Below are 14,146 nucleotides of genomic sequence, written 5' to 3' on the forward strand. Positions count from 1 at the left end.
AATAGCTGATTTACTGTAAGTTGTTTAAAATAGGAAAACCACAGCTGATTCCAATCTCAATCGGAGACATAGCCAGGTGTTGAGGTTCTTTCAATTACATCGACACACACAGTAAAAAGGAGACTCTTTGGATTGATTCTGTTCAATGTGGATACAGAACAACACAGAGGAGCAGAAAAAGAAAAAAGTATGTCCAGGTAGAGGAGTAGTTGGAGCAGGTAGAGGAGTAGCTGGACCAGGTAGAGGAGTAGTTGGACCAGGTAGAGGAGTAGCTGGACCAGGTAGAGGAGTAGTTGGACCAGGTAGAGGAGTAGCTGGACCAGGTAGAGGAGTAGTTGGACCAGGGAGAGGAGTAGCTGGACTAGGTAGAGGAGTAGTTTGACCTGGAAGAGGAGTAGTTGGACCAGGCAGAGGAGTAGTTGGACCAGGTAGAGGAGTAGTTGGACCAGGGAGAGGAGTAGCTGGACCAGGTAGAGGAGTAGTTGGACCAGGGAGAGGAGTAGCTGGACTAGGTAGAGGAGTAGTTTGACCTGGAAGAGGAGTAGTTGGACCAGGCAGAGGAGTAGTTGGACCAGGTAGAGGAGTAGTTGGACCAGGTAGAGGAGTAGCTGGACCAGGTAGAGGAGTAGTTGGACCAGGGAGAGGAGTAGCTGGACTAGGTAGAGGAGTAGTTTGACCTGGAAGAGGAGTAGTTGGACCAGGCAGAGGAGTAGTTGGACCAAGGATCGGAGTAGTTAGACCAAGGAGAGGAGTAGCTGGACCAGGACAAAGGAGAGGGAGAGTTAGGGGGAGAGGAGTAAGATTGCATGGTGGTGTTCAAAGGAGAGTAAGCGCTGTTGTCACTGATGAAATAAGAGCCACCATCATAGACCATGTGATAAACCATGTTCTATCACTGAGAGAGGCTGGTCAAAGAGTCCAGCCTAATCACAGACGGTCAACCGTGGCTTCCATTATCCGGAATTTTCAACAAACCAACAGGTAAGTAACACATTTCACAAGGGCTTCTTCTATCATTGCTGTTGCTATGTCCCACAGTAACTGTAGGCCACCAGTCCCAATACAAATACATATGTTGTATTTGTTCCTCTAAAGGACGCAACATCTTCCTCTCTCTGGGGGAAGAGGAAAGCTCTTCAGTGAAGACCAAGAGCATGCCGTTGTAGGATTGGCCATTGCTGACAATGCAATAAAACTGAGAGAAATTCAGAGCAGAATTGTAGAGGACAACCTGGTATTTCACAGTGTGGAAAACATCAGCCTGACTACCATGGCTTGGACTCTGAATGAAACAGTTGTACACAGTTCCTGTTGAAAGGAACAGTGAGCAGGTCAGGGAACTCCGGCATCAAGATGTCCAGGTATGGTTTATCCAATATGTCTTGTTCCTATAGTGAGTTTTATACTATGCTCCTCTACATGTAAACATGGGTTACAGTACATACAGTAGGACATACTGAAAAGCATTTACACATATTGTCTTGTGATTTCTTTCAGAGAGTCATGGAGTTGGAGGAGAATCAGAACCCACATGAAATAATTGATGTAGCCGAGGCAGGGTTTAACCTGGCAAGAAAAGGGCGGGGAAGAAACGTCATCGGGAAAAGGGCCAATGTTGATGTGTCGGGTCTGAGAGGAGCAAATATCACAATGTGTACTGCAATCTGGAGTGCTGGTTTGGTCCAGATTGGTCCCTACAACACTGAGCGTCTTCTTTTGTTTTTAGAAGGCCTCCACCAACAACTGGTGCCAGAAGCAGAAAGGGAACAGCTGGGAGGAAACATGAAGACAGTTGTGATTGCCTGGGACAATGTAGCATTCCACCATTCACATGCAATCACAAACTGGTTTGCAGCCCATCTAAGAATGGTTTCCCCTTTCCTCCCCCTTTACTCGCCTTTCCTCATTTTTTTTCTTCCTGGAGGTGGAAAGTGTATGAACATCGGCAACATGACCAAATGTCCCTTCTGGATGCAGTGGATGCTGGCTGCAGAGACATCTCAGCTGAAGACTGCCAGGGGTGGATAAGGCAGGACAAGCATTTCTATCCAAGGTGCATAGCGAAAGACGACATAAGAGATTAGATTAGATATAGATTAGAACGCGACTGGGCATTTTAGTGTTTGATCCCTTCTGTCCCTTTATTACCGGAAATGTGTTTTCTTTTTACACATTAGGAAACCAAAGGCCATGTATGTTGGATGTGTTGTTGACCCAAAGGCCATGTATGTTGGATGTGTTGTTGAACCAAAGGCCATGTATGTTGGATGTGTTGTTGAACCAAAGGCCATGTATGTTGGATGTGTTGTTGAACCAAAGGCCATGTATGTTGCATGTGTTGTTGAACCTAAGGCCATGTATGTTGGATGTGTTGTTGAACCTAAGGCCATGTATGTTGGATGTGTTGTTGAACCAAAGGCCATGTATGTTGGATGTGTTGTTGAACCAAAGGCCATGTATGTTGGATGTGTTGTTGATCCAAAGGCCATGTATGTTGGATGTGTTGTTGAACCAAAGGCCATGTATGTTGGATGTGTTGTTGAACCAAAGGCCATGTATGTTGGATGTGTTGTTGAACCAAAGGCCATGTATGTTGGATGTGTTGTTGAACCAAAGGCCATGTATGTTGGATGTGTTGTTGAACCAAAGGCCATGTATGTTGGATGTGTTGTTGATCAATGGCAGCAATTTCATGTTGCTAATAAAGCTTTTACTGCAGCAATTCTGTCACTTACTATTTTTTTCTACTGTACGTTCTGTACATTCTTTAAAGTAAAGATGACTTATTCACTTTTAGATAGTATGTTGCCAAAAATGCACACATTCGACACTCAAACAAAAAAATGTAGTGGTTTACAGTAAAAGGAAACTTAATTATAGAAAACAATGAATTTAATTTAATTAATTATCCCATTCAGTTCCCATCATTCCCTCAGTGGATGTTAACTTATCCCATTCAGTTCCCATCATTCCGTCAGTGGATGTTAACTTATCCCATTCAGTTCCCATCATTCCGTCAGTGGATGTTAACTTATCCCATTCAGTTCCCATTCTTTCCCTCAGTGAATGTTAACCTATCCCATTCAGTTCCCATCATTCCCTCAGTGGATGTTAACTTATCCCATTCAGTTCCCATCATTCTGTCAGTGGATGTTAACTTATCCCATTCAGTTCCCATCATTCCCTCAGTGGATGTTAATTTATCCCATTCAGTTCCCATTCTTTCCCTCAGTGAATGTTAACCTATCCCATTCAGTTCCCATCATTCCCTCAGTGGATGACAAACTCCCTCCTGCTCCACTACACGTCTGTCCTTGTTATCGTCAGCTGAAGCATTACACATTCCATAGTGTGTTACATCTGGAGGTGTGTGAGTGTGCCTCACTTGTGTGTGAGCGCCACGTATGTGTGTTTGCGTGCCACATGTGCCTGCATGCATCTGTGTGTATGTGTGTGCGTGCAGGTGTATGTGTGCGTGCATGTGTGTGTATGTGTGTGTGCAGGAGTGTATGTGTGTGCTTGAATGCGTGCTAGTTGCATGCCTTTTAAGAGCTGTAACTGTCTGGTTTAGATCATTACAGGAAGCGTGTCTGGGCACTGGCATATCAGCACCACCATATCCCCTCTGTCTACACCATAGAGATCTAACGGCAATTTTTATTTTTTAAACACATACACACACACTGTTTGAGATCAATGACGCTACCAAAACAATCAGACTAATCTCAATCCTAACAGCACCTAGAGATCTAATACCTCTTTAAACAAACCTTCACTCTGTTTCTACCACACAGATCTCTAATGCTAGCAAAACAAACAGAATGGATCTACCAGAGAAATCTAAAACCAGAAAAATAAACCGAATCTATTGGTCTCTACCGAGACATCTAATACTGTAGTAGATGTAATGCTACTAAAAACACAGATGCTGAAATAACAAATCACAGAACCCCCACTCCTGAAACACTGGCAGTTACTTAAATCTTGACATATAACCCCAGAGAAGTTCCGTCTGAGGAGACAGGTAGGGGGAGGTGATGGTTATGGTAGCCAGGAGTATTCTCCTCTCGTCTGGGCAAGAAAAAATGGCAGCTCCAATTTGGGAAAGGGAGGAATACAAATAGAGAGTCTCATTTGATCATATAAACCACCCGTGTCCTGGACTGCTCTGCATGACGCTACGAAGCTTTAGGGGGTTTCCTAACACACTCCAGACTCTGTCTCATCGTCCACAAGGACATCCAGTCGTGCTCTAGGGCCCAGGGCATGCAACCCACCACAGCCCACAGGATGTGACCCTCGCTGGGGCTGTAGCTCCTGGCTCTGGTAGACATGATCGAAGGCAGACCTGACAGGTTTGATTAGAGGGAAAATATGTGAATGTGTGTGTGTGTGTATGTGTGTGTGTGTGTGCGTGTGTGTGTGTGTGTGTGTGTGTGTGTGTGTGTGTGTGTGTGTGTGTGTGTGTGTGTGCGTGACCCATGTGTTCAGTCAATATTAAACTTCACCCTCCTAATCAAACTCACGGTCTAGTGACACAATAGGATAAATACAACTTAAAGGCAGAAGGAAGAAGTCGCCTCTAGAAACTGATCTAAGGCCCGTTTTAAATTATTCTCCCAATGGTTCAAGTTAGGATTTGAGGACTGTAAGCTGATCCTAGATCGGTGCCTAAGGGCAACCGCTACCCAAGGTCAGATAAAGACAACAGTTCCGTTTCCTGTCTGATTAAATGACTTCCTCCCCTCGAGACAGCTGATAGGCTTGGCTGTGAGTATCAAATATCCCATTCAGCAATCACAACATCTTTCCCAGGCATTACATCCGAGTTCTTACCGAGTTCTTCTGGGAGAAGCTTTGGGATGTGACTAGTGTTCTTCCTGATTAGTATCTTCAAGTTCATAACATATGATACAGCAACATTTGAACAATGTACAAGACAGTGTTGGATTTGGGGCAGCTTTCAGGAATCTATGTGACAGGGTAATTGCTCAGCTTTAAAACACACGCACGCACGCACACACACACACACACACACACACACACACACACACACACACACACACACACACACACACACACACACACACACACACACACACACACACACACACACACACACACACAGATGGACAAAGCACTTTAGGGTGTGCGATTTGTTATGCTGATGCTAAACAGCCAGTGAAAAAATGTACATTCATCACAGAAACTCTTCTTTTACATAATGTTGGTTAAAGTGCTTGAAGGTATGCTATTACACGGAGTGCAGATTTCTGATATAAAGTAGTTACATTTTTCACATTTTACAAGCCTTCGATCATGTGGGCACCACTGTATCCTACTGGTTGTGTAACTTTGAAAGCTTGTTCTGAAAGCATGGCCTATAGACTTGTAATAGTCTCTCTCTCCTAATCTCTCTCTCCTCTCTCTCTCTCTCTCTCTCTCTCTCTCTCTCTCTCTCTCTCTCTCTCTCTCTCTCTCTCTCTCTCTCTCTCTTTCTCTCTCTTTCTCTCTCTTTCTCTCTCTCTCTCTCTCTATCTCTCTCTCTCTCTCTCTCTCTCTTACTCTCTCTCTCTCTTACTCTCTCTCCCGTCTCTCTTTCTCTCTCTTTCTTCTCTCTCCCTGTGCAGAGTTATGGGATCTGAACAGGACGTGGGTGTTTCAGGGACCAGGTCCCTCCCTGCAGCCCCAGACCATGCTGTTGGACGAGGCCCATGAAAGGCTGTACGTAGGGGCTAAAAACATCATGTACTCCCTCAGCCTGGAGAGAGTTAACCACCAACACAGAGAGGTACTGTAGGCCTGTCTGTCAGTCTGTCTGTTCGTGTGTGGAGGGGACTTGAACTCTTACCCCTCAAGGTCATTAGGTTACCTAAACAGAGTGTATGTGTTTGTGCATCCTCATTATATTACCAAGGAGTCTTTCCATAAAGAGCACACAGTTGGACACAGATGCTGCCATATGCCAGGTCTGCCCCCTTAACCTCTGATAGGCTAGGTGGACTTGTCTCCGTATTACCAGTCCTTCTCCAGCCCTATATACGTGTAATAATGGCTGTCAGATCCAACTGTTTCCTCGAGGAGGTTGAAGTAATAGTTGAGTGTGTTATAATAAGGTGTTATTAACTTTAATTATGTTTAATTATGTTAAACAATGACATAAAGGGCAGGATAACTGACTACGAAACATATCTGTAATGTAGAGAAAATAATGCGATTATAATTGTCCATTTCCTACTGAGTCATTATTATTAGGTAATCGAGATTATTATTGTTGTAAATACATGTGTATCTTTTATCACTGATGAGAGAGTATCTTTAATGATGATAGAGAGGGACATACATGACACAACATGTTATGATGCAGACCAGTCAAACAGACATACATTGTGTATGTGAGTGTGTGTACATGTGCATGTGGATATGCATGTGTTGGTGTGTTATGTATTGTCATTTCTCCCCAGATCGACTGGGCCAGCTCTGTGTCGCAGGTAGAAGATTGTCTGATGAAAGGCAGAGAGAAGGTAACATCATCTGATCATTCTACGTTTGTAGCACTCCATAATTTATTCAAAAATGTAATGTGTCATAGTTTACCCTTCAAATACATACCTAACCACTCTCCCTTCCTCCATCCTGCTTGTCCCTGCCTGCTCCCCTCTACTTTCCTCCATCCCTCTGCCCTCCCTCCCTCCCTCCCTGCTCCCCTCTATCTTCCTCCATCCCTCTGCCCTCCCTCCCTCCCTCCCTGCTCCCCTCTACCTTCCTCCATCCCTCTGCCCTCCCTCCCTGCTCCCCTCTACCTTCCTCCATCCCTCTGCCCTCCCTCCCTCCCTCCCTGCTCCCCTCTACCTTCCTCCATCCCTCTGCCCTCCCTCCCTCCCTCCCTGCTCCCCTCTACCTTCCTCTATCCCTCTGCCCTCTCTCTCTCCCTACAGCCAGAGTGTGCTAACTACATCAAGGTGCTGCATCGGTATAACACCACCCACCTGTTGGCATGCGGAACAGGAGCATTTAATCCTCACTGTGCCAAAATCAGGGTGGGACACACAGGACAGGTGAGCAGGGTTGGGAGGGTTGTTTGTTGACTTGGAGTTACCATTGGGTCTGATATACACTCAATGGTCAGTTTATTAGGTACACACATCTAGTACTGGGTGGCAGCCCCTTTGCCTACAGAACAGCCTGAATTCTTCAGGGCATGGAAAAGTTGCTCAATTGGTATTAAGGGACCTAACGTGTGCCAAGAAAACATTCTTGCACACGCAAAATTCTGACTAAAATCAAATTGTTTTTGTTACATGCTTCGTAAACAACAGGTTTAGACTAACAGTGAAATGCTTACTTATAGGCCCTTCCCAACAATGCAGAGAGAAAGAAAAAATAGAACAACAGGAAAATAATAATACAAAGAACAATACAAAATGAGTAATGATAACTTGGCGACATACACGGGGCAGCAGTACCATGTCGATGTGCAGGGATACGTGGTAATTGGGGTAGATATGTACATATACATAGGGATAAAGTGCCTAGGCAAGAGGAATGATAATAAAAAGTAACAGCAGTGTATGTGATGAGTGCAAAAAGGGTCAATACAGATAGTCCGGGTAGCTATTATATAAATGCAACATGCAACAATTTCAAAGATTTTACTGAGTAACAGTTCATATAAGCAAATTACTCAATTTAAATTATTTTATTAGGCCCTAATCTATGGATTTCACATGACTGGGAATACAGAAATGCATCTGTTGGTCACAGACACATTAAAACAATGGGCCTCACAATGGGCCTCAGGATCTCGTCTCAATATCTCTGTGCATTCAAATTGCCATCGATAAAATGCAATTGTGTTCGTTGTCCGTAGCTTTTGCCTGCCCATACCACAACTCCACCGCCACCACGGGGCACTCTGTTCCCAATGTAGACATCATCAAACCGCTTACCACACAACGCCATACAATTGGTCTGCGGTTGTGAGGAAGGTTGGATGTACTGCCAAATTCTCTAAAACTCCGTAGTAGACGGCTTGTGGCAGAGAAAAACTTCAGACATCTGTGGCATTGTGTTGTGTCACAAAACTGCACATTTTAGAGTGGCCTTTTATTGTACCCAGCACAAGGTGCATCTGTGTATTGATCATGCTGTTTAATAATTTTCTTGATATGCCACACCTGTCAGGTGAATGGATTATCTTGGCAAAGAAAAAATGCTCACTAACAGGGATGTAAACAAATTTGAGAGAAATAAGCTTTTTGTGCTTATGGAAAATGTCTGGGATCTTTCATTTCAGCTCATGAAACATGGCTTGGGGTAGAAGGGGGGTAGAAGCTGTTCAGTGTCCTATTGGTTCCAGACTTGGTGCATCAGTACCGCTTGCCGTACGGTAGCAGAGGGAACAGTCAATGACTTGGGTGGTTGGAGTCTTTAACAGAGGTCCTGGATGGCAGGAAGGTCCTGGATGGCAGGAAGCTGGGCCCAGTGATGTGCTGGCCTGTACTCACTACCCTCTGTAGCGCCTTGAGATCAGATGCCAAGCATTTGCCATACCAAGCGATGATGCAGCCAGTCAAGATGCTCTCAATGGTGCAGCTGTAGAACTTTTTGAGGATCCGAGGGCCCTTTTCAGCATTCTGAAGGGGTAGAGGCGTTGTCATGCCCTCTTCATGAGGGTGTGTGGACCATGATAATTCCTTAGTGATGTGGAAACTGAATTTGAGACTATAATCCCAAATTATAGAAAAACGAACATAGACACCCATCCAGACCCTCCCCTATAGGTTTAGGTTTTGCGGCCGGAGTCCGCACCTTTGGGGGGGTGGGGGTACTGTCACGTTCTGACCTTAGTTCCTTTGTTATGTCTTTGTTTTAGTATGGTCAGGGCGTGAGTTGGGTGGGTTTTCTATGTTCGTTTTTCTATAATTTGGGATTTCTGTGTTTGGCCTAGTATGGTTCTCAATCAGAGGCAGCTGTCAATTGTTGTCCCTGATTGAGAATCAAACTTAGGTAGCCTGGTTTCACTTTTGAGTTTTGAGTGTTTGTCTTCCGTGTCAGTGTTTGTTACCACACAGGACTGTTTCATTTATTCACGTTTATTGTTTTGTTCCAGTGTTCTGTTGTGTTTGATTAAACATTATGGACACTTACCACGCTGCGCATTGGTCCTCCGATCCTTCTCGCTACTCCTCCTCAGAAGAGGAGGACGAGATCCGTTACAAGAGGTATGCGAATTGGAGTGAAGAAAATCACAATATATAATTATGATTTTTCAGGGGGTGCTGCAGCACCCTGAGCACCCCTAGTTCCTGTGGCCATGGATACCCGGTGTGGACTGGTCGTCTGCTGAAATAGCCCATCCGTGACAAGGACCAATGAGTTGTGAGTTCCAAGATGCCGTTCTGCACACCATTGTTGTACTTTTTGCCTTTCTCCTTTGACATCTCATCAACAAGCTGTTTTTGCCCACAGGACTGCCAATGACCGGATGTTTTTTGCCCAGGTCACTCGTTTTAGCCATTCTAACGTTCGAGCGAACAGTAACTGGATGCCTGTCTCCCTGCTTTATATAGCAAGCCACGGCCACGTGACTCACTGTCTGCAGGAACAAACCATTTTTGTGAACGGGGTGGTGAACCTAATAAATGTATGAACACATTCAGAAGGACTTGCTGCTGGTTTGGCTCAGTCTCGTCATCTGTTCTTTGGGACACATGCAGTCTTTCTTAAATGATCCGTAAATACCGCAACACATCCACTGGTCAGTTTGTGTCTCCTGAGAGAGAGAGAGAAGGGGAGTTTGTTTATTCACCTGACAGTGAAACACAGAGCTACACAAGGAGTGATATAAATGACGAGATTTTTTCAAAAATGCTATATATCCATTTTAAATGTTGGTAAATGAGCTTTTATTGTTTAACAAAATTATGAAAGAGATTGTTCAATGTATTTATTCAATACTATATATCTGTCTCAATTTCAGAAACATTTGTAGTAATGCTAGGTTTTAATAAACAGTCAAATGTAACAAATAACAAACATTTTAATAGAGAACTGCACAAATAATACATTTAATTTTTTTAATAATAAAAATACAGTCAATACAGTAATATGAGATACAGTAATATGGAATCTGTAGGTAAAACATTGACATTTTATTAATCTATGGTTGTCACGATCGTTGACACACTAAATGGACCAAGGTGCAGCGTGCGTAGAGTTCCACGTGTTTTAATAAATGAAAGTCACCAAAAACAATACAAAACGTGAAGTAAATGCAGTGTTCACAGGCACTACAGAAAAACAAGATCAACGATAGACAGCTGCCTCTGATTGGGAACCATACCAGGCCAACATAGACTTGAAAAAACTAGACTACCCAGCCTAGTCACACCCTGACCTAACCAAAATAGAGAATAAAAAGGATCTCTAAGGTCAGGGCGTGACAATGGTAGCCTACTGGCAGTTAGTTTATGTGTCTTCTAAGAAATGGGGGAGAGAGAGAAGCGAAAGAGAGAGAGAGAGAGAGAGAGAGAGAGAGAGAAGCAAGAGTGTGAGAGAGAGACAGAGAGAGAGAAGCAAGAGTGTGTGAGTGAGAGAGAGAGAGAAAGAGAGAGAGAGAGAAGCAAGAGAGAGAGAGAGAAGCAAGAGAGAGAGAGAAGCAAGAGTGAGAGAGAGAGAGAGAGAGAGAGAGAGAAGCAAGAGTGTGAGAGAGAGAGAGAGAGAGAGAGAGAGAGAGAGAGAGAGAGAGAGAGAGAGAAGCAAGAGTGTGAGAGAGAGACAGAGAGAGAGAGAAGCAAAGGTGTGTGAGTGAGAAAGAGAGAGAGAGAGAAGCAAGAGTGAGAGAGAGAGAGAGAGAGAGAGAGAGAGAGAGAGAGAAGCAAGAGTGTGAGAGAGAGAGAAGTAAGCGTGTGTGTGAGAGAGAGAGAGCGAGAGAGAGAGAGAAGCAAGAGTGTGAGAGAGAGACAGGGAGAGAGAGAAGCAAGAGTGTGAGAGAGAGACAGAGAGAGTGAAGCAAGAGTGTGTGAGTGAGAGAGAGAGAGAAAGAGAGAGAGAGAGAGAGAGAGAGAAGCAAGAAAGAGAGAGAGAAGCAAGAGAGAGAGAAGCAAGGGTGAGAGAGAGAGAGAAGCAAGAGTGTGTGTGAGAGAGAGAGAGAGAGAGAGAGAGAGAGAGAGAGAGAGTTTACTGTTAATTGTTATTGTTTTTCACTTTATATATTCACTTTATATATTATCTACCTCACTTGCTTTGGCAATGTTAACACATGTTTCCCATGCCAATAAAGCCCTTGAATTGAATTGAATTGAATTGAGAGAGAGAAGCGAGAGAGAGAGAGAGAAGCAAGAGAGAGAGAGAAGCAAGAGAGAGAGAGAGAGAGAGAAGCAAGAGTGTGTGTGTGTGAGAGAGAGCGAGAGAGAGAGAGAGAGAGAGAGAGAGAGAGAGAGAGGGAGTTGGTAATTAGAGGTAGTTTGTGTGTCCTCTGAGAGAGAGGGAGTTGGTACTTAGAGGTAGTTTGTGTGTCCTCTGAGAGAGAGGGAGTTGGTACTTAGAGGTAGTTTGTGTGTCCTCTGAGAGAGAGGGAGTTGGTACTTAGAGGTAGTTTGTGTGTCCTCTGAGAGAGAGGGAGTGTGTTTGTTTGGGCTGTGATATAATCCACGGTCAGTCTGAGAGGACCTGTGACAACAGCACCATCAGGAAAAGCAAAGAATCTTCCTCTGGCACCAGGCACGCTAAGGTCAAGCTCAGGGATGTCGCTGTGTGTGTTCTCACTGCTACTTTTTTGTCCCCAGGTCAGGCAGTTTGAGCTGGAGGAGCAGAGTATAGAGAGCGGCAGAGGGAGATGTCCCTACGACCACAACAGCCCCGTTACATCCACCCTGGACAGTAAGAATACCTAGCACATAATTCACTTCTGTTCTTTCACTTTCTACCTTCTTTTGTGTTTCATGACACAGTATGTTCTTATCCCAGTTGTCTCTCTGTCTCAGTCAGGCACGTTAACCCTAACCCTTTTCAAGACTCGTACTCTAGTCTAGTAGAATTGCTGTTACTGAGTATTGCACAGTGCTCTGGGACAGGTTTAGTTTTAGCACAATGCTGCCACCATGTGGAAATAAAGTATTGATTGTGATAAATAACTAAACATAGTTTCTCAGAATCACCAACATTTGCAATTGATTGTAATTTTGTTATTCATTGTATGTCTGTGTGAAAAAACAGAAGTGTAAAACTCCTGTGAAACATCTGGTTTATATACTTCTCTGTGTGTTTGTTAGGAGGAGAGCTGTATATTGGCCTGTACACAGACTACTGGGAGAATGACGCAGCTCTGTGTCGACTGAACAACCAGAGCTACACACGCACTGAGAGAGACGACAGACAACAGCTCAATGGTCAGTGGCTGGGCATTTATGTATCAGGTTTGATGTAGATAATAATATGTTGAAATTACTTTAATTAGATTGTATTGATTTAGTTATTCATCAGGTTTCCAGATTGTTCCATTTACCACCAGGACAAGATCAAATGTAAAAAATAAATAAACCTCTGACCAGTACACTGTGATTATGGTCAATGCATTTTTGATGAACATTCACGTGAAGAGAGTAACTGTAACCATCCCTTTATCGTAGCAAACTTTCATATGTCTCAATAGTGAATCACATGACCGACCTTGGCTCCATCTGATCCCACGACTTCAACATATACAGTCTCACCACGATCGTTAGCAACATGGGTTATTTTCGTGACGTAGCGGTCCTCAATGAATGTGTACTGTAGGATTGGATACTATATAGATATATGTATTAGGAAATAAAATGACCATGACAAATTCCTGCACACAAAATAGTTGAGTTATTAACCATGCTCTTACAATGCTGGCTCCAGCAGCACCTGCAGTCATCAATAGGTATGAATGCCTTTCCAATTGTTTTATTTAACTAGGCAAGTCAGTTAAGAACACATTTTTACTAACAATGACAGCCTAGGAACAGTGCCTTGTTCAGGGGCATAATGGCAGGTTTTTACCTTGTCACCTCTGGGATTTGATCTAGCAACCATTTGTTACTGGCCCAACACTCTAACCCCTAGGCTACCTGCTGCCCCCAATGAGGAAACAAATGAAAAATGAACCATGAACTTTTAGGCCTGAAACATGTTTAACTTCTGAATAACTATATACTACATACTGAAGACGTCCAGTATGTTGCTTTGTGGTGACACAACCAAATTCACATAGAAGTGTTATTGATATATCTTTCATTCTCATTGAAATCAAGTGTGATAAGTGGTAGTTCCGTTCTACTTGTGCTATTTCTATGCTTCTCCCGGTCCTTAAATTGAGCTTTTACTTATTTTTGCTCTTTTGTACACCAGCTTCAAACAGCTAAAAATAAGATATTTTGGGTCATTGAAAATATTTTCCCATCAGTTTAGATTGTGCAATGATTCTCTACACTTTTAAACTGAAATTAGGTGAACATTTTAGAATTTGAGCTACCAGGTAATGTCGGAGCGAATTCTACATATCATATGCCTACCTTTAACATTTCAGTCTGGGGGTTAATCAAAAACACAGTGAAGTCATAGCTTACCTTATTTCACAAATATCAATTGCGTGAGCAGAATTCTCTCTTAATTAACAGCAGAAATGATGGTGTAGTCCCTATTGAATCTCTGTGACATGGGGAATTTCCTATTTGCTTATGTTGATACAAGTTCTCTTAAAGTAAGTGCTTTTTAAAACTTTTAACACTTTTTTAATTTTCCCAAATGGATACTACACTGAATACTTAAACATGTATTTCATTTTTTTAACAATGTTATTTCATATTTTTTTTACAATACAGAACATACACATACAAACTTCAATGTCACACAAACATCAACAACGTCACACCTGCCCAGACCCACCTGCTCACACCCCCATCTCCAGCGCCCGCACCACTCTCTTCCACATGGCCTCAAACTGCACCATTTTGTTTCTCTCCGTTGCCCACTCACTTTCAACATTTAGATTATAAAGCATCTGACCTTTCCATTGTCTTAATAACGGAGGATTAAACATATATTTACAATAATAATACCAACAGTACCTTTTTCCACAAACTATAGAGTATACTCTGAGTATACCAAACTTTAGGAA

At 43.2% G+C, this 14,146-nt stretch overlaps 1 protein-coding gene across 4 annotated transcripts in view; it reads left to right on the forward strand.

Annotated features, from left to right (window-relative positions):
* Window positions 1–14,146, forward strand: part of LOC110496126 (semaphorin-3E) — a 52,524-nt gene that overhangs the window by 16,995 nt on the left and 21,383 nt on the right. For all 4 annotated transcript variants that reach the window (XM_036955513.1, XM_036955515.1, XM_036955514.1 and 1 more), the window contains exons 2-6: window positions 5,631–5,791; window positions 6,465–6,524; window positions 6,939–7,058; window positions 11,790–11,883; window positions 12,276–12,392. In XM_036955513.1, coding sequence (XP_036811408.1) covers window positions 5,631–5,791; window positions 6,465–6,524; window positions 6,939–7,058; window positions 11,790–11,883; window positions 12,276–12,392 — 552 coding nt within the window. The remainder of the gene's footprint in view (window positions 1–5,630; window positions 5,792–6,464; window positions 6,525–6,938; window positions 7,059–11,789; window positions 11,884–12,275; window positions 12,393–14,146) is intronic.

Source organism: Oncorhynchus mykiss, chromosome 2 (assembly GCF_013265735.2).
Source record: "Oncorhynchus mykiss isolate Arlee chromosome 2, USDA_OmykA_1.1, whole genome shotgun sequence".
Taxonomy (NCBI): domain Eukaryota; kingdom Metazoa; phylum Chordata; class Actinopteri; order Salmoniformes; family Salmonidae; genus Oncorhynchus; species Oncorhynchus mykiss.